Here is a 21416-nt window from a genome sequence, read left to right on the forward strand (position 1 = left end):
CGGGTTTGTGGAGCCCACTTTCCTCCCCCTCCCTGCTGCTCTACATGAGTCAGAGCAAGGGAGAATTCCCACGTTGAGTGAACAGTGCCCATTCTGTTGTATCTTCTATTCAGGCCACAGAATAAAAACACAAATGGATCTACTTTTCACAAGAGGTCAACTGCAGTCACTGTATCTTTATTAGCCAAGGTTGCACAGGTTGGAAAGGTCCACATTCTCTCTGATACACATGCTGGGTGTAAATTGCACTACTCATAGAAACCATACAAGATTTGATTTCAGCATAACTTGCTAAATCAAAGCTGTAGGCTGAGAGTGCCCCACATGCAAACTGAAAGCCAAAGCCTTGATAAATAAAGCAGACTACTCTTAGACAGAATCAATGAGGAATTAACTTCTAAATCTGTGAAATAACACGTGTTCCCACAGCACAGGCTAAAACACACAGACACCAGAAGGCTAAGTGCCCCTCTCAGAGACAGAGAGGAAGACTGTGGCAAAACTGCAAATTCACAAATTGTACTTCCTCCTCCAAAGGATTTCTTTTTAGCCTATCCACTGCTATAATACAGGTGCTTGTCTGCAATTCTGTAACCATTACTCCTGCTGCACTCACCTGTGAACCACGATAAACCGTGAGGACAACAGGAGAGCAGGCAGGAGTACAAGTCCAATTGTTAATTTCCTGATTGCAAACTCATTACAAGCAGCCAGTTTCCACAACTCTTAAATGGCTAACTAAACAGCATAATGCAGCACAGTACTGGCTTCATGCACATTGTCTCTGACCCTGGCTGCTCATTCTAACTACTGCAATACAATGTTATTTTAGTTATGTTGACATATTTTTATCCTTATAGTTGACATTACAAACCAGGCCAGATTAAAAAACCCAATCCACGACATGGGACAAAATCAATCCCACCATACCTTAATTCAATAATGACATCACACACTATGATGTGAAAATGTGATCAAAATTACCAGCAACTCAGCTATGTGCCCAAAGGCTAACAGAGTATGTAACCCTGAAAGTAGCACTTTGGAGATATTACAGACAGCACATGGGTAAGATTCTAAACAGTTTGTTCCCCCTATAACTATGATGGCACAGTTTCCTGAGATGGAATACTTTTTGGATTTCTGTATCAGAGAAGATATGATTCCCAAGTGGTACTAATAACAACAATAATCTAACTGGTGTTAGTAAATCAACACTGATTTAAAACAGTTAAGAATCTAAGGCTTTATCTTGACATATGCAGAACAAATAAATTATGCCTTTTCCACAAAGCATGTACATTATTTATGGGGAAAAAAGTTATTTTGGACAAGGACTTTCCTTTGAAATATATTTCAACATTGCTTTCTTTATAAGAGTTCTTGTATTTACCCTGGGACCTCTTGGCCCATCTGTATGGGTACACAACTCTGAACATTTGCTTGAAATCTTCTTGCTTTTTTTTTTACAGTTTTGACAAAAATGATTCACGTGCTAGCAGAAAAGGCATAAACCATACACTACAATAAGTCAGGAAACAAGGTCTTCTGAAGGTTTATTTTTACACTTAGAATTACCTATTAAGTCCTTGACATTGAGAGAGAAAAACGAGCAAAACAAATGAGCACAGACATTAATGCAAGTTTAGATTCATTCTCACTTGTATATCTTCACAAAAGAATTTTTCTAAGGTAATTTCTTATTTTTAAATGAGATATTAAAATTATGAAGACTTCTTTATGATCTTTAACATAAATATGTGCTAAAGTTTTTTTCCACGTCTTTTTTGCTGTCTTATCTGATTAAAAGGGTGTGGTGCAAAACCAAAATCCTCACCAATCTGCAACCACCTCCCTTGAAAACACATCTCTGAGCTGTGGCTCTCATAATAACAACCCACAAGACATCCTCATCTACGCAGACAAAATATTATCAACGTGAAAAAGAACCATTTAAGGCTAGTAAGTTATTTGTTTTTGCTTATTAAAACGTCAGTGCCACTTATAAACACACATTCACATATGACTTCTACCACCATAAACACACTTGAGGCAAACATTTTGTGGAGCTGTAACATAACAGTTTGAATTGTCAGGTGTTCATCATATTGACTTAAAGCTGAATATGGCACCTAGTAAAGAATGTGCTAAAAATTTGCGCCACCTGCATAAAAACTGTATTTGGTTCACTGAACCTTTTCCCCTCCTACTTTTAAGAACTGATAGAAAATGGAGGAAGAAAATATGACTGAACTGGTCCACATTCAACAATGGAGATGGTAAGAATATTAACACTGATTCGGTATCTTCTCTCACTTGGAACTAAAAACTATAACTTTTTTCCAAGAACAAAGTTACATGGCTTTAATTACCAGGCTAAACAATTTCTTTATTTTATGAGACTCTCTTCAAATCACACACATAACAAAAATATATGTCAAGACACATCAATGAATTTCTGATGCAAGTAAGAATATTTCATGTCAGCATAAGCAGCACTGCTAAACATTAAAAAGATAAGCAAACAATTTTAGTAAAATGGCAGCAAGTTCTAGTGGGATCTGAACCCACAACAACCACCACAGTACTACTATTGCCAACTTCAGGCAAAAGTCCTGGCTGGAAGCACTCATACTTCCCAGCACTTTTAGACAGAGGGACAAGTAATCATGTGCATGTGTGTATGAAAAGCTTGCTGAGATGATGGGCTAGCCACAAGGCCAAAATCAAGGTCATCAAAGACACTGCTTATGGAAAGGGTGACTATGCCAGGAACAGCCCCATTACCAGAAAGCACAAACAGTGACTATTCCCCATGTCAGAGCAGTTTGCCACTCTGCTTTCATCTGCCAGCCAACAAATGCCTATACAGGAATGTTGCAGCTGTCAAGGGAATATATGACTCAATGTATGTGTCTTGGAATGGATTCTGTAGGCAGCCTGGCCTCTGTTCTGAGGTACTGGAGAAGATAATTCCACAAAAGGACAATTTTGAGACCACAAAAATTTAAACCATAGCCTTGATATTGCAAGCATTCTAGTTGATTTCAGCTGTTCTAACAGAAATAACCAGTTATTATGCACAAATGTCTCACTGACCAAGTTTTAGAATCTTTTTCCTCCCTTTTCCCTCAGCACTGTTTATCCCATAACTCTTTAAAGGCAAACACAAATGCAGACTATTGAACAAAGACACAGGTGTAGAATTCTCTACCTCACAAGACTGCAGTAGAGTCTCCTTCACTCTGACTGTGACCTGAATCATCTGGCTCCTGTGAAACAGCTCCAATCAAACTGGAGCACATTAACAAGTCAGAGAAAAAAGCAATAATAATAAAAAAGTTAACAGCATTTAAATAAACTTATTATTAAAAGTATGTTTTCCTCAGTTAGTAGAAGTCAGTTTAGCAATATCTTTTCTGCTACTTTTCTGCATAGAGAACTATCAATTGGTCTATCAGAAGTCACACAGGATTTTTTAATGGCAGTTTTTAGTGCAGGTAAACACTATCCTAAATTCCATTCCAAGTCCTTTATTTTATACTTTCAGGAACCTACTAAAATTCTAAAACCAGTAAAGAAAATAATTCTCCTTTGCCATTCACTTGCTCTTAACTCTGAACATTAGGAAGTTGCAATGGCTGATCAGGAGAAGATCCCCAGGAGGCAATTAATTTTAAAAAATCTTCTGATCACCGGGGCTGAATACCAAGACCAGGTGCAGAATTCTGATCCCTGAGCTACTGAACTACTGTAAGACTTGGCACAATTCCCTCTGGAAGCAAGGTCAGGCCTAAATGCATGCAAATCCCAGGGTCTGAAGACATATGAAAGACACCAGACTGTAAGACAAAACAGAAATCTCTGCACTGAACTCTCTTAATCAGCACATGAAGGTCTCATGAATAAAGCAGTGTTGTAATTCATCACTGTGAGAAATAAGCATTTTAATACTTTTAGTATGATTTGGGGAAATGTACGTAAAATTTGTCTGTTTGGTTCATGGTATGGAATAATATAACTGCTATAGTTATATTATAAATATAAAATTATTTATAATACTATAATAAATATCTAATTTTGCTGACCAGAACTGTATCACATTTTTCCCTGGAAAGGTGTTAATGGAAATCCACAAATTTAATGACTTGGCTCTGTCTATACAAGAGGAACAATACAAAAACAAACTAAAAATATAATATTGCCTTTGTAGCAAAGGGAAGATAGAGGATATAAATATACAAATTTCAGGTTAAAGAGGGAAAGATGCTGGTAGAACATTTAATGGACTCTAAGAAACTACTGAAGGATTTAGCCAAGAGAAAAGATGAGTATGTTTAGCCTCACAAAGACTCACTAGCTCAAGGGCAAACCAGAAAGACACAGGACCATGTGTCAGATGCAATTCAGAGGGATTAAAACACCTGAAGAAAGTAAAACTTCCAGGGTGTGTTATTTTAACACATATAATTAATGTAGCATGTCATACTATTACAGTAAAAGACAACACTGGCTTTAGAATCCCTAGGAGTGCTTTTGGGCATGGTCACATATCTGTCATGGTACTCCTCAGGATTCTGGGAAATTGTTTTTAACCTGAAGTGTGATCTTGAGATAGCTGCTCACTTGCCTTAGGCAGTTGAACAGTGGATCCAAGAACAGGGGAAAGTACTAAAACATGCAACCTTCTTTCAAGTGCTCCTGAGACTCCAGCCTTGGGGCAGTCACCACATTCCTTTAAGTTTCCAAAGTACATTGGATCCAAGCAGTGCAGCCCAAAACTTCAGTATGGTGAGCAATCAACTGGAGAGGGTAACCAGATCCCCAACAAACACTGCTCAGATTCTCATTTTAAATCATTTGTAATTCCAGTTCACATCATATCAGGACAAAAGAGTCTTTCATGAAATGCTAACCTCAAATCCCTTTTGATGAAATACAAGAACAGTGGTAAACCAGAGAGGGGATTTTTCAGTGATAGCAAAGGATCTCTCTCATCACTTGAAACTACTACTTCCTGTTTATAATATTATTCTGATGTTAAAGCTCAACTCCAAACCTGCATTAGCAGCACATATAAGAAGCATTACTAAGCAGCTATGGATTAAGAAACCATAAACTTAAGGATGCCCACATGTCTCAAGGAAAGCACATCTACCAATTCCATACCAAGTTCATTGGCACCTGCTGCCCTCAAATACCAACAAACCTGCAACAATAAATCCTCTAGAGCCAGACATACTTGGGAGTTTATGAAAATCAGGCTCAGTAGAGTATGAGTTTTGTTTAATTCTTTATGCAGGTTTTCTGCTTTCTAAAATATTTATTTTAATAACTCTGACAAATATTCAGATTTTTAAAAAATTGTTGCACAAAGTTTGTATTATTTGGGGACATGGTCTTATAAATTAGTGCCCACTGACCTGAACTGGGCAGATACCCAGAAGCTCTGGGTCTCTCCTCAGGTAGTTGGGTGGGAAGACACTGGAGGCCAGAGCCCTGCAAGTCATGCTACAGTAGCTCTGTGTCCCAGCAGCTCTGTGTGGGCTGTCTGATGAATCTGAATGAATCTTTGTGGACATAACTTTAAAAAAAAATCTCTCAGATATGTGAATATAGATGGAGTTGGTATTTTGCTTGTGTCAACTTTTGACCAATGTGATCTAAAAGTTAATATAATCTTTAAAAAAAACCACATCCATTGAAGACTTTTACAGTCTTGAGTACTAACAGTTTATTTACTCCTGTTCTAGTGTAATTGATAATAATAGATAATAAATAATTTACATTACTTTACAATAATGCTTCATGCTCCAGGTAGGTGGAATTTTGCAGAATAAATAGTAACCTGGATTTAAATTGAAGAATGAGATTTACAAATACCAGCATTCAAACTATCTGTGAATACAGAGAAGTTACTGAGGAAATTCTTGGTAACTTCAGTCAGGTCAAAGACTTAGGTCAATACTGACATCTTTTAACAATCTTGCACAACTCTTGCAGACAGTTCCACACCACCAATTTGCTTTCTACAGAGGACAGTGGTTACAGTCTCTGCACTTTTTGCTCCTCAGGATGGACACAGCTAGCTATTAAACCCACTACCAAGTTGAATAATTTCAATATTACCTTTGTTAATTGACTGCAGAAGCAATTTATTTGTTTAAAATGTTGATCTTTGAATGTGAGACATTTAGCTTATGATTTTTTTTACAGAATAAACAATTCCTCAAAAAAACCCCAACAAACAAAAAAAAAAGAACCAATGACTATCTAAACTAATGTCAAGTTCAAAGAAGACAAAGAACTCCCCTGTTCATAGGACGAATTTGTAATTTCTTCCCCTAATCATTGAAGATTTTATTCTTTTCCTCAAGTAAGGATTTTGACCAAACTCTACATTCAATTCAAACCAATGCTCACATAACACATAGCAAGTCACAAAGATATGCAGCAAGTGTTAAATCTTCAGTGGAAAATCTAGTGGTTAACCATGCAAACAAATTATTTAACATTTTGCTCAGGAATCACTGCATTTCCAACTCCAGAGTGGTTAACATCTGCGTGTCATTTCAGCAACACATAGTTATGGTCAGAGTCTGCATCCCCTAAAGCAAAAGTGTGGAAGTTAGGGTTCTAAAGCACTTGAGTCAACCAGACCATTACATTTTCCTTCCCCTGTAAATGATCTGAGGTAGTTTCGACAACCAGAGCTGGAAAATTTATCCTCAGCTAAATGAATCATGAATCTACAGAATGCTTAAATTCAGAAGAAGTCTGAGAGTAGCAACATGCAAATTACAGGACAAAGAAAGATCCTGTAAGGCAGAAAAGATCACAAAAGATCACAAAGACACAAGCAAAAGCAGAATAAATCCCACAGGATAGGAATAATAATAGAATCTGGAAAATACAACCTATTTGCAGCAAATTAGGATGGCATATCTAGGCACAAATGGCATGTAGTAACTTCAGAAAAAATCTTCACAGCAGAAGGATGGAATGCATCGTGGAATAATCCATCTTTGGATGTAAGTGTTATTAAATACTAGGGCAGTGAAGCACTTCCCTAAAAACTGAATATCGTAATGTCTTACGTGGCAGAAAACACTTTTAACAACTTCCTTCATGCTCAGTATAAAAAGAACAAAAGATGTATCAAAGATCATTTACTTCTGTGTTTGCAGAAGCACAGCAAAAGTAAACCAAGACAATCACTCTTTCAGTAGCTCTGGGTCAGTGGACAAATCACTTCATCCAAGAAGTCATCTCCTCATTTGTGGAACTTCTCTTAAGCTGTTAAGAGGGTGGCCCACATGGCCTGAGAATGGCATGACAGGATCTTCTCTCACATAACTTCTAACAATTCTATATAATTCAGGAGTAAAATCCTCCTCTTAAATCTACAGTCTACTCTTCCTATAGCTACAAACATAAATTTGTTTGCTGTGCACCGAAAATCAAAGTGAGTGATCTGAACTTCAGAGAGTAGCTCTATTCTTCAAATATTCTTCCCAAAAGTTAGTACCAAAGAATCTGCAGCTGGGTATTTGTTCCTCACCTAGCCATTTTATTTTGTTAACTTTTAAAACACAAATGTGGTTATAAAATTCCACAATATATGATAAATTGGACAAACACCATACAATTATAAAAAAAAATCTAAAGGAGACAAAACTTGGCATGATTTATACTTAAAGAGGAGGTTACTACAAAGATGTTCTGTAGTGTTCAGTGGTGTTCTGTGGTGGCATAGAGATTTCAATGAATCAGTAGATTTCCTCAAGAAAGTATGCACACTATTACTAATCTCATGGATAGAATCTGATAAAATATTATTTACAAGGATCAAATTGCTAATGCTGCAATTTTCAAAGACATTTTCAAAACTAACACACCCAAATTCCACCAAAATATGAGCATCCAGTTCAAATTAAGTTTTTGAACATCTCTCACTATGAGTCTCCCAATCCCAAAGCACACTATAATTCCTTCTTCCAAGACAGGCTTTGTTATTTTTTCACCTTTCTCATAGAGCTCTTCCATTGCTCTCCAGGTTTCAGCCCGGACCTCTCGATTACTTTTACCTGGAACTTGTGCATCAGGCCAGTGAATTAAATAGAGATCTAAAAAAGAAACAGAACAAGACTGCTTACTTAAGTGACCAAAAAATAAATATATCAAACCATATGAGACAGCATTTTGCCTCCAGAGTGGTCCCTAACAGATTATCATCATAACAGCTGCAATTACTACTCAGTGATTATTACTGGATGTATCCAGTGAGTTGTAATAAATGGATTCTGTAACATCACATTAACAGCTAAGGGTAGCAGAACTTGCACATGTTCCACACATTTAGGTCATTGTAATCAGAATTTCATGGCCACATGTGCACTTAATAAACTTTCCACACATAATAAGCCCTATTTAAATCAAAAGGATTTTGGTCACTGGAATTATGAGTGGACTACTAGTTATTAAGTGCTGTAAGTCTTCCATTTCACGCAAGATAAACACATTTGACACTTCTGCAGATATTTTATACAAGCTCAGCAGTGAGTCTGTCTTTTTCCTTCCTAAAGGATACTTCCACTTATGAATTTCTACTGGAAACTACAGCACATTCTTTATGCAGATTTTTTTTCTGAGTTTCATGTCAGCCAGAGAGCAGGGACCAGTGCTGCCCCTCCACTGCCCCTTGTGAGAAGGCTCTTTGTGTGCTGTCGTCCTGCAACAGAAGAACTATCCTTCCATTGAAAAAGGAAGCACTGCCAACATAAATTGAGAAATGTACATGTACTGGACACAAGAGGTCCAAATCAGATTTAAATTTTAAAAATGACAGATCTGTAACTCCTTTACGAGTTTGTAGATACTGCTAGACATTCTGAAGAAGAAATTTAGAGATACTTGGAAAACAATTACATTTCTATTCAAATTCTAACTGCAGATGAAACAGGTATCTGCAGGTATCCCAGTCAAACAGGTTTTGGCCTCTGTTGCATATATTAGTCTGATGAAAAACAGGAAAAGAAAATAAATAGATGACAGAGATGTGAACCATTTTTTTTTGTGTGTGTTTTTTGTAATATTCCTTTTCTGGCAGTTCAAACAGAGTTAAGAAATTAAAAACCCCAACTTGTTCGCAATGAGAAGAGTGTTTTGTTCTTTGAATACATCATACTATTCATTTACAGCACTTCTCTGTGAAAATACATATCCTCTGCTTTGGGAACTATGAAAAAATGGGTGGGGAGAAGTAAAAAATTTCCTTTTTTTCACAATCTAAAGACTACACTAATGATTACTGTATCCGTGGACTGGTATATTAGCTTTTCTCCTCTAGAAATACAAATTCAACCTTGATTGAAGATGAAAATGTAACATGAAATTCATTATAATATACCAGCTTCAATTTTGGCAATCATTGCAACAATAAGTGCTTTACTTACCTTAAGAATCTAATTAGAACAGTACAGAATTCTGTACAGTAAAATATATTAGAGATGTAGCAAGGCAAACATTTCAGATGTGTCACAAAATCCACAAGCTACATTTGCTCTTCCTGATATCAATAACCCATTTAAATACAATTTTAAACACTTAGACTTTTAAACACAATAGCTCAGACAAGCCAATAATCAGTCATATATAATCATCTGCAGCATCTGGTTTTGTATCACATTTAAGGAGAAAGTTGCTCACTCTTTGTCCTTTTATCCATAAAATCCACTTCCAATTCCACATGCAGTCTTATTGATCACCAATCTATCATTAATTACTTCTTTACTAATTTCTCTAAGAAACAAAGCTCTATTTAGTGAAAGTAAATACCAACACATGGTATTGAAATAAATACCAATTCTGTGATGTTTAACTGAAAACTATTGGGAAATTGTTTAAAGCATTTGATGAGGTTATGTTCAAGCCTCAGGACTTCTCACATTCTGTTGCTAATAAAATTTCCACTGATTTATATTAGACATAAGCCCAAAAGATTAGCATTAGGAATTGCTAATATCAAGTGTTCAGTTTGATCCAAAATTATATATGCTACTGGGGTTACTTACTGCATAGACACTGCCATGTTTGTATTTAAATGTTTTTGCTTGTATAAAGGAAGTGTGATATATAAGTAGGTGTAAGTTAGCTCACAGAAAAATGAAAGAATTATATATTTTTAATTGGTCCTTCCTATGTTCTCCAAACCAGACTAATAAGAACTGCTTAACTATGCAGAAAAATGTCACTAGCAAAAATAATCAAACTTCAGCAGAATTTCACCACCAGTTACTTCTCCAAAAGCCTGACTATTCAGTTAAACACCACAGTTTACAAATGCTCACAGAAATAGTTACATCATAGATTTCCACAGACACAGATGCATTGTACTCAGCTCAGGAAACTGAAACACTCTCCAAAGAAAGACTTGTAAGAGAGTTGATAACTGAAAGATCTCTGGCCTTGGACATCTGAAAAAATACAACAAATCCCCCTTCTCTGTTATTAGTGTCTGAGGCCTCTGATGCAAATAAGATGCTGGTCCTCTCTTTTAGGAAGGTTTTGTTACCAGGTACACCATGCCCATCTTATGTTTATTTCAATTTAGGCTTTTTCATTGAAATAAAAAATACTGGCATTTAGGGCTAGAAAGCATCTACTGAATCCCCAAGTACAATCTTCCTGACTGCAAGAAGTGTTCATGAAAGATGTGGGGCAAAGGTGCCTTATCTCATAGACAAAGAGCAGAACAGTCCTTCTGGCAGTCAGGTGTAAAGCACTCCAGCACAGGCAGGACCTTACTTCTACTGCAGCTGTTAGAAAACTTTCCATCATACCTGCAGGCCAATAAAAACAATAAGAATCTCACAAACCAAGGTTTATTATTTCATCTTTATTTGTATACACATTCACACCCTACACCCACACACAGATTTTCTTTTGCTTAAAATATTTTTCCTCCTGGGGTACTGTGAGAACACAAACACTCTTAAATTCCTTTTGAAGGCAAGAAATTAGCTTTAAATCATTGACTGAAATAGCCTGAAGTTCTAGTAATCAAGAAATGTATAACTTTATCACTGGAGGTTTTTAAGAACAGACTATATTTTTGTTGAGAATGAGGTTGTGTCCTGTAGCACGGGAAAGATTAATCAATATCTTGAGATGCCTTCAAACAATGTTTTTCTAAAATATTATATTAAATCAAAAAATCCACCTTGATTCACCGTATCAGGATGCACTTGAGAAAGAAGGAAAAAAGGCTCCAAACATTCACAATCTGATTTTGTATTTAACAGCTTTTTAAAACATCCTTTGCAGACAGGCTGTAATGGTGCAGTGGTGGGCAGAGGCCTGAAGGTCATTAAATGTCAATGCACAGTAGTGCAGGAAAACTAAAACTAACACTTGAGTTGCTTTCACACAGACTTTTAAAATAGAATGGCTTCTTGCTTCTTAGTGGTTGCAGCACCTACAATCAGCACACTTCCTCTTAACTGAAAAGTACAGGGCCATGTTAAACATTTAAAAGAGAACACGATGTAGTGGAAATAAAGGTTTGCAATTCTATTCAAGTTCCTAATACAATATTTTTAAAAAAGTCAAATTTGACTAAAACAAACCTAACTGTATGAAAAACAAGGCTGGCCTTCTATCAAGCCTAAAAGCAAAAGTATATTCTGCACTGTTTCCCAGCTGTCTCAATGCTGGGAATCATATTTCCTTGCTTTTCTCAACAGTCACTGTACTTAATATTGATATGATGTATTTTTCTTTCTCACTCAGTCCTTTTTGTTTTGTTTTGTTCCTTCTATTGAACAAAGATCAACGTGCAATAATTTACAAAGTATTTTGAAGCAATACAGAATCTAAATTATGATAATACACTAATTTTATGTGGTTCATCTATTACAGTGAAAATGCTGATAGTGCATTTGTTCAGCTCCCACTGGGGATCTGTAATAGGCCAGATTTGCCTGAATGGGACAAACTCAAAACAGTCAAAAGGAAAACAAAATTTTTTATGAATTTGGTAACCCGCAAATCAGCATTCAAGAAGTCACTTTAGAGGTTGGATCTAAATCCCAAGGAATGTATTCTGCTACTGCCAAACCTGTAAAATCTGCTGCCATTCCATATTGGTTTACTCTGACTGCTAGTTGAGGATCACATTTAGAAAATGCAAGGAACAGAGTATCTGTTACAACCACTGCCCACAAATAATACAAATTTCCATCATGTCATGGGCATATAATCTACCAGCTCAAAAATCCAGGAACACTACTCTCCTAGTACCATTTGTCTGAAAGAGTTCATTGAAGATGCTTCAACACAAGTATTTTACATGGAGCACTTTTTCTCTTAAAAAGCTTTGACTGCTTTCAACAGCTGGCATTCCATATACTGATAATGCACAGGTTTATTAATTCCTGTTAGATTATTTCTCAGATTTCTAATTCAGTCTTTATGGATGGACTGGATAACTCATAAAAATAACTCAATAAAATGAACATCAACAAAGACCTTCGCAGCATATTTAGCTGCCCAGGGCTCCTGTAGCTTTTTGTGTTTGCACTCTTTCGAATTACTAACTACTAACACATTACTACTACTACCTACAACACATTAAACTTGTTTAATACCATAGAATGAAATCAGGGAATTCTGATTTATTCTCATTACCATTGATTCAGGTCACTATGACAGACTAAGTGGTAAAGGAAAAGCTCTGGAAATTTTTGAGACATCTCCACATCAGTGGAAGAAAAGTGAAGGAGGGAAGATAGCTGAGAATGTTAAAGAATTAAAACAAAAATATAATAAATGAGGAAAAACCTAGTATGGAGACTAATTGTGCAGGCAGCTGTAACATTGCTAAATTTGTCTTAGTAACATGTGCACAAGAAGTCTCAGCTCTGAACACATCTGACAAACAAGTTCTGTTTATGCCATTCCAAGGACTCACTAACATAGTGACAGCATTAGCACATCTTGCTCTCAGATACTCTTTTTCTTCTTTCAGGCATTTCTGCATAGCAGAAACTCAGTATTTGTGTGAGCATCTACTCTAATCTACTACCTGAGATAATAAGAAAAACTTACAGCACTAGAAGGAATCACTGCAAATGACTTCTTGGAAGTGAGTCAAGTTTTCCTCTCATCAACATTCAGCACCAGTGCCAGAGCAAGCAGAAGAAAAAAGAAAGCAAACACAAAATATAACAAGCAGAAAACAGAGAAGAGGAATAATGTTATTTCTCAGTTTAAAGGAGAAAGTCAGGGCTTGAAACTTTGTTTCTGAATATCTCATTGCAGTGACCTGCATTTGCACAAGACAAACAAAAAAGAATCATGCATTATTCTGTACCTGTGGAGGAAGTTAAGGGATACATTTCCAGAAAGAATGGAGTCAAAGATGTGCATACGAGTATCTCTGTCTTTAACAGATACAAGCTTTCCCTGTTCACCTTGTAAAATACTCAAGCAAAAAAAAGGGAGTGAATACAGCACACACCTGCCATTAATACTATACATTATTAATTCAGCAAAATTCACTTCCTCATTGAAGTTTGTTTATTGCTAAAATAAGTAAATATGTTTATTTTCAGGTACCTCCTCTCCTGTGACCTGCTGCAAAGAATTAATTGGCATCATTACTGCAACTCTGCCTGTCTAATAAGGGAGTAACAATATCACATCTTTGACAACACAGAGTTCATGATCAGGGTAAATTTACAAATGCAATGTTAGTTAAGTTTTAATTTTAGTTTTCTAAATTCTTGTAGATACTTCTAACATTTTCTCCAAAGACTATTCAATCAAACGGACCAAACCAAAGCCAGTATTCAGAATTTTAAAAAGTTAAAGTAAGTACAAACTAAGTTTTAGAAAGGGTCCCTATTCCTGATAAAAAAAAAAACAGATCACAGAAGGAACCAGTCATCTTTGTCACCCTGCTGCCAATATATTATTGTAAAGTGTATGAATCCTTGTTTCATAGGTTTTGGGTGCTTTTAGCTAAATACAGAAAATTAATGTACTTGTTCCTCAAATAATTGGAAAATAGAAAAATACCTTTACTAAACATTAGCAACAAGAAAGAACTCTGTACTCTCAACTGTACTCGCGAACTTCCTAGAGAACAAACAGAACAAGAAACCTGCAAATGTGTAAATAAAGGCAGAATTTGGTTTGTGACCCATCTGTATTACATTCATTTTTTTTTCAGAATTCATTATCTTTGCAAGCACTCCCATGGAAAGCACAATAAATGAGCTATATGTGAAGATTCTTACCAAGATATTCAACACCAAGTCTTTCACATGACTCCAAGCAGGCCTTTTTTGTGTTTTCATAGCCATAGTCACTGTGCCACAGTTTGGTAGTTATCCAAAGGTCCTCTCTCTTCACACCACTCTCTCTGATGGCCCTTTGGAGGAGGGATTCACAGCCATATCTTTTTGCTGTGTCAATGTGACGAATGCCACATTTCTGCAGGGCATGGACCACTGCTGCATGGGAATAGCCACCCTGGTGGGAAGTACCTAAACACACAAAAGCAGAAGTGAATTGGCAGCAGTGAATTATGAGTGGCATATGTTATCATTGTTTCCAATTTTCCTTTTTTTTTTTTTTTTATCAATTGTCATAAAACCTTCTTATTTAACTTTCATTTCCTAATAGTAAAGAAATGGGAACTGACTGATCTTTAGGCTTGGAAAATACATGAAGTGGGAGAAGTTGGTGGCAGTCAGAAGCAACTTTATCAAAATCAAATATCAACAGCATTTAACTGTAAAGAAGTGATTCAAGGAGCTAGGCTGAAAATCATCAAAGAGAAAACACATACTTTATGGAAAATTAGTATATGTCTCTTAATTTTCACACAGAAGCATGACATTTACAGACAAAAATATGTTTAAAAACCCAAAAACCTCAACAATTTTTAAAAAACATTTAGTTTGCAAAAAACATATCTTGAAACCTTTACTCTGTTGAATTCCTGGTAACTTGAAATCATTATTGCATTGTAGAATCCCAGGCTGGGCCATAGTGCAGGTGCCATCACAAAATGTCAAATTCAGCAGTAACTGAAACAATGGAATCCTACAAAAGAGTTACAGAATGGGCATGCAGGGAGTTTCAGTAACAAAATTCTGTTACTGTCACTGTGGGGATTCACTGGATGTGTATTTTGCATCTCAAGGGGACGGAAGGAGGAGGAGACTCAGCAGGAAAAGCAACCAGCAGGAGGACTTCAGATAAAGAACTGGTTGAGAGCAAGGAGGATGATGTTTCTACTTGCCCTTTCCTGTTAGTTGTTTTTCCTGCCATGAGCCCCTCACCCATTCACCCTCACTCTACACACCTCCCACAAACAGTATTTTTACAGTTTGTTGGAGGAAATGCTCAGCCAGTTCCAGTCAGCTCCCAAAGTCACCTCCTTCCCAGCTGATGATTTGTAGGTAAAGGCCCTCATGCCATAAACAACAGGCAGCATGAAACAGCTCTGAGACATGGCCCTGCACAGCCCTGGACAGGCCACTGCAACAATCTAAAAAAATGAATAAGGAGTCCAGGTTAAAGAGTTATTTAAAGTGAAATTTGTACCTGCTCTTACCCTTCTCTTTCCCTCCAAGCACATACTTATTCCTACCCCAAACACTACCTGCACACTATGAAATGACCTCTGCAAATGGCAGGAAAAGGCCACCACTGAAAGCACCACTCATGCTCCTCCTCAGAGCCTCTGACCCCAGCCAGGTGACAAACCCAGAGGAGGCTGCAGGACTCTCTCATGGTTGGAACAGCATGATCAATGAGGAGAACTTAGAAAAGTCCCACTTGCATGGAAGGTGAGCCAGGTTTCCCTAAATGCTTATCATGTTTGCTCATTCCTGATCTTACAAGGAAAGCCAGGGAGTCTTGCTCAAAGTCATTTAAACTAAGTTATAACATGGTCTGATCTCCCATCCATACACGTCAGGATCACAAAAGGACAATTTCCACTTTACATTTGAGGCCAAGAAAATGTGGAGTAGTGAATTCTTGACTTTTCTTCATAGATTTTAAAGTGATGAAACTGCATACTACATTCCTACAATTTCAATATGCATATCATAAGTAATTTACTTATCAAACATAAAGTTTTAATGTTCTAGAAGACAAAACTTTAAATCTTTTTTTTATAGCCACTAATTATGATTACTTGGCTTAATTTCTGAGCCAACTAGAAAATGTCTGTGCAACTTGTTTTACATCAAAATAACTTCAGCTAAATCAACTTGGTTTTCAAAATAGATATTTCAAAATCCTCATTAATGTTTAAAAATTTTAGATTATTGCAATGCTACTACATTACAACTATGGGCAAAGAATATATATGCAATTTTACATTATTCAAATCCTAAAGGAATTTTATTACAGAATTATATAACTAGCACAGAAAAATTACTATACTCTTCACAACAAACACTTCACTTTTAATATGCTGGTACTGGTGCAAAATAAATGAGGTTGTAACTATTGTGTCTGTTTCTGGCTGAATGGACATTTCTAAGCACAGAATGAATGGAGTTCATTTAGAGGTCTTGCAAATGGACTCGGACTCCTTTCATGCATAATGGATTTCAGTAAGAACATTTAGGACAAACAACTTTTCTTCTTTTTTTTTTAAATTTAACCCTTTATGTTAAAGGGAGAGAGTGGTTAAGAAGGAAAAATCAGAATAATTTTGTTATTGTTCCCCATTCAGTGATGGCATGCACACTCGTTACACAAGAAATAAAGACAGCAAGATGAATCTGGAGGAAATTATCTCAATTTCTGTGCCTAAAAATGAACTACAACAGTCCTGGTACACTACACAGTAATTTAAAATAAATCAACAATTATTTAATATTACAACTTTGCAAGCCAACTTAATCATGAACAACAGGTTGATAAGTTAATTATGCTATTAATATAACACTTCTAGACTTTAGGAACCAGAGTTTTCTTTTGTTTACACATGTGATTAAAGAAGTTACAAGTCATAGATGCAGAAGCATGACAAAAGTGAAGTGACTGAGCTTTCTAATTATTTTTCTATTAGAAATTCAAACAATGCTATTTGAACACATTAATATTCTTACAGGTTTGGGATTCCCCTTTGCCAGTAGAGCTGTAATTCACACTGTACATATATATTTAAAGACAGAATCCAGTAATGCATTTAAAACTAATATGAACCTGCATCTTTTCCATCCCCTTCCTATTTCTAAAAATATTTAATACATTTTTTCCTCAGAATCTGCTGATAAGAAATAGGAATTTCTTTCAAGAAACTATGCCCAATATAAGTAAGTTTGGAAAAGCTTCCTATTTTTTAGCTGATATTTTAACTTGTTTCCTAGGGAAAGAGCACTGTTACCTCACTGACTGAACTAAGCCAAATTTGGCAGATTGTAAGACATGCAAGATCATTACATTCCTATGGATTTTGTGAAAAACTGGTGGTTGTAAGGGACAAGGATACTGCAGTGAAAATATGGATAGGTCAGAGGACACAAATCCAGTAGGCTTAATCAGCTACACTGTTATTTAGTCACACTTACTCATCACTTTCCTGGCACCCTGAAGAACACTGCCATCAAAACTGGAGAGAGAAAATGCTCTGACAACCCATAAAATGATACAAAGATTATTAGAAAGGCAGACAGACTCCTGTTCACAATGCATTGCTACAAGGGAAAAAACCCCAACATGCCAACCAGCAACACCACCCCAGCCCCTCAGACACAGAAAATCAGCAACATCTCCACCCCTGGCCTCACCAAATATGTAAAACAAGTAACAAACCCCCTGCTATCCCCCCTCCCAGATTTAGGCACAATCTCAGCTCTCAGCCTCATTAAACTTTCTGTTCTCCTGCACAAAGCTGTAGAACTACAGAGAGAGATCCAAAGCACCAACAGTTTTTCAAAACAGAACCAGGATCTGCTCTCTCCCTCCCTTTGTGGTGAAGTGTCATGTTCTTTGTGAAATGTGAAACGATTATTCATTTGAATATATAACATATATAAAAATGCCCAGTGACATGAATAACTTTGGCTACTTGAATTCAGTGGAATAACATTGGAAAACTCCTGCTGGTGAAACCCCTGCCAGAATATTTAGAGATCACATCAGAGATGAATGTACTAAATTCAAAGAGTTGATAAAGAAAACACCTGTAAAAATACCATTCCTTGCTGATTTTATCTCCAAGTAATCACTTAAAAATCTCAAAAGCAAAAGCTCAAACATTCTTTTCTCAACTTTAACACACTCATTGTGTATATATGGTATTGTGTACCATACCAGGCTTGAAATACCTGATTCTAATAGTTTTATTTTTACAATTTCAGTATTACATCAATTATTTCAATATTACATATTATGAATATACTGAATTTTTTTGGTATTCATATAGTTTGATTTCCTAACTACCTTATGAGCAAATGTAATGATAAAACAAAATGGCCATACATAATGCAAATGAATATATAACACATTTCAAGGTTAATTGTTAACACATTCACAAAACCACATGCCTGTTCTGTGGAAAGACTCAAGGACAGACAATCCTTGCTGTCCTTGCTGTCTGTCTTACATCCTCCTTCTGATTTTGTATTCATATGATCCTCTGACAAGCTGACTCAGATTGTTAAATGACAAAAAATCGAGAGCAGAGTTTCAGAATTATCCATGAACCTGCATAATTCCTCAGAGAGGAAAACCCACTAAATATTAGGCAAGTGATAGAGCAAAACAAATTCCCCCTTTAGCAGAAGCAGTTAAATAATTTGATTTAACAAATGCTTTTATTTAAATTTAAAAAAATAAAATCACAGTTGTCCTAGCCAATCAACAAAGGATTAGAAAGACCTTCTCCATGAACTTTTCTCCTGGAGCCCTTCTTTCTGTTATATCCCCCAACACCATCCCTGCAGCTACTCTCAGACAGACCAATAATGTCACACTAACTTTATACTGCCATAGTAAACTATTTGGCACAGTTTTATCTTAACAGGGTCAGTTACTCTGAAAATCCTATGCAACATCTGATGACAATGTATTCAGGGATCCTCCCTTTCTAGAGTGTAGAGCTTCCCCCTGCAGCAGGTGAAACCAAAGTCAACCTTACCATGAAGTTACTACACTATACAATTTTCATGAGCTAGAGACTATTTCAAGGTAAGAGATACTTTGTAAAAGCAATTGTTATTAAATTTGTAACTCAGACATTTTATTTAGAGTACAAGACTGGCACCCAATGTGTATATAAAACAGGGCAGCTACTCCTGAGGGAATGGAGCCTATGGAGACAATGGGCTTCTGGAAAAACTGGTAGGACACCATCAACAATAATTGAAAGACACTGAGCAGACTCCCATTATATAATCAATGGTTTATAATTGGTCAGAAAGAAGGGAGCACATAGGTTTACCTAAAACTCAGTCATTTAAGGCAAGTTTCTCTTGCCTCTGTAAAAGTTATTTGGATTATGAACACTTTAAGCTTTTTAGCATGTAAATTTTACTTTGGTTATGCTTCTCATTCTTTTGTTTGCTTGTTTGTCTGCTAAATATGATCTATTAAGCAATGGATCATAAATATGATCAATTAAGCTTTGCACTGAACTAGTGCAAAGGTGACACTCTGGGACTTTTTCCCCTGTGCAACTCAGAACACACTAACAGAATTCAGTAACACCAGCAAAAAAAGTAAGCAAGCACGATTTTAAACTCTGCAATTCTACTCAGGCAAGTCTACACAGGCACCAAGAAAAAAAATACAGGAATACAGTCTTGCCTCAAGGCAAGAGGGTAGGAGAGAGCCATTACATGTTTATTATGTATCCAGGGAAAGGGAAGCCAGAATTGCTGGTTTTCTCTCTTCCTGAGAGAAAGGAAGAAATGGCAACGAGCCATTGTTGACAGAAGCACTCTATTCCCTCCATCCCAAAGAGGCTCTGACTGTACAGGATACTCAGACCATCTACTGAAAAATGACCACACATTTTTGTTCAATGACCCATCATTTATCTCCTCAGAACCTTAGAGAGTAGGTGCAAGAGTAACTTCTCAGAATGTGTCTCACAGCAATCCCAGCAAGTCTGCAAGTGGTATCTGCTATGAGTGGGATGCTATTGCTCTGATATGGCACCAATTCACCAGTGGATTTCTGGCAGCAGAAATAACTATCACCCCAAAAATGCAAATTCTTTTTTTCAACAATAGTAAAGAGATTTCCACTGGAAAAGTGCCAGCTATTTAAATTATTCATCTGTGTTAGTCAAATATTTTAATGATGCAGAATCTATCAATAACATCTGGAAAGAGACCTGTACATTTGGAAGGCAATTATTAATGTGTAATTAATGTAAAAATTTCATAAGCAGAGCAGCAGCACACATTTATTTAAATGCCTTTAGAGACAGACTGCCAAATCTTGAAGCCTTTCTTTCACTCCACACTTTCCCACCACCGTGAGAACTATTTCTCATTAACAACCAAATTGGTTTCAGATGCTCTGCTATAAGATGTTACCTTAGAAACCATTTGGTAAAAGACTGTGGCTTCCTTCCATAGAAATCTCAAGCAGTGAAAAGGCAGATTTTCTGGCATAAATCAAATCCAATTTCTAGGGTTCACTAAACCTTTTCTCCTCAGAATAATGTTTTGTGACTAGATCTTAGCAGTTAATAGTGCACGAAGAATTGCTGGTGTGAACCAGTTTTAAATTATTTTTATTCTATTCCCTTCTTAACTCAATTGAAATGACTTCCAATACTTACCATACCTTGATAGAACCTTTAACTTCATAATTACTAAGGATATTTACTATGTGCAGCAAATAAACAGACTGAACAAAAATATTATTTTCCTTCCTTTTTAAAACATGTCCTTAGACTACTCAATCTGATCAGGATGACATTAATTAATTAACATTAGACATTTAGACATACTTTGCAAATGAGACAAATACTACAAATGAGACAAGCCCATGACAAATTTTTTCACCTCCATAAAATTTCCTCAAAAAAGAATGATCAAAAGAAAATAAAATACTAAGCTCATATTCTATACTTAGTTAGAACTTATACTTAGTTATCAAAATCATTCCTGCTGTGAAAGGTTGACTTAAAAATAAATTATATAAATAATTTATGATTACGCATAGCCAACATCCAACTATTCAGACAGCAAATTTAAGATTTGTAGTTAAACACGAGACCAATAATTCAAAGCCACTTAAAGTACTGTAAAGATAATATTATAGGAAAAATTATAAAGAGAACTGTGATTTGTAGTGACTCAGCTTTGCACAATGAAATGTATGTACAGTAATTACCACTGTGACATGCTAATTCAAGCTGATGGGTAATT

The 21416-nt window shown here is 36.2% G+C and overlaps 1 protein-coding gene across 1 annotated transcript in view; it reads right to left on the reverse strand.

The window, feature by feature from the left end:
• The window catches only part of LOC306805922 (putative oxidoreductase ZK1290.5), a 44153-nt gene that overhangs the window by 16687 nt on the left and 6050 nt on the right, over positions 1–21416 (reverse strand). The window contains exons 2-3 of the mRNA XM_079314221.1: positions 14301–14549; positions 8025–8126 (exon numbers count right to left, since the gene is read on the reverse strand). Coding sequence (XP_079170347.1) covers positions 8025–8126; positions 14301–14549 — 351 coding nt within the window. The remainder of the gene's footprint in view (positions 1–8024; positions 8127–14300; positions 14550–21416) is intronic.

This window comes from Erithacus rubecula (assembly GCF_903797595.1).
Source record: "Erithacus rubecula genome assembly, chromosome: 10".
Lineage (NCBI taxonomy): Eukaryota > Metazoa > Chordata > Aves > Passeriformes > Muscicapidae > Erithacus > Erithacus rubecula.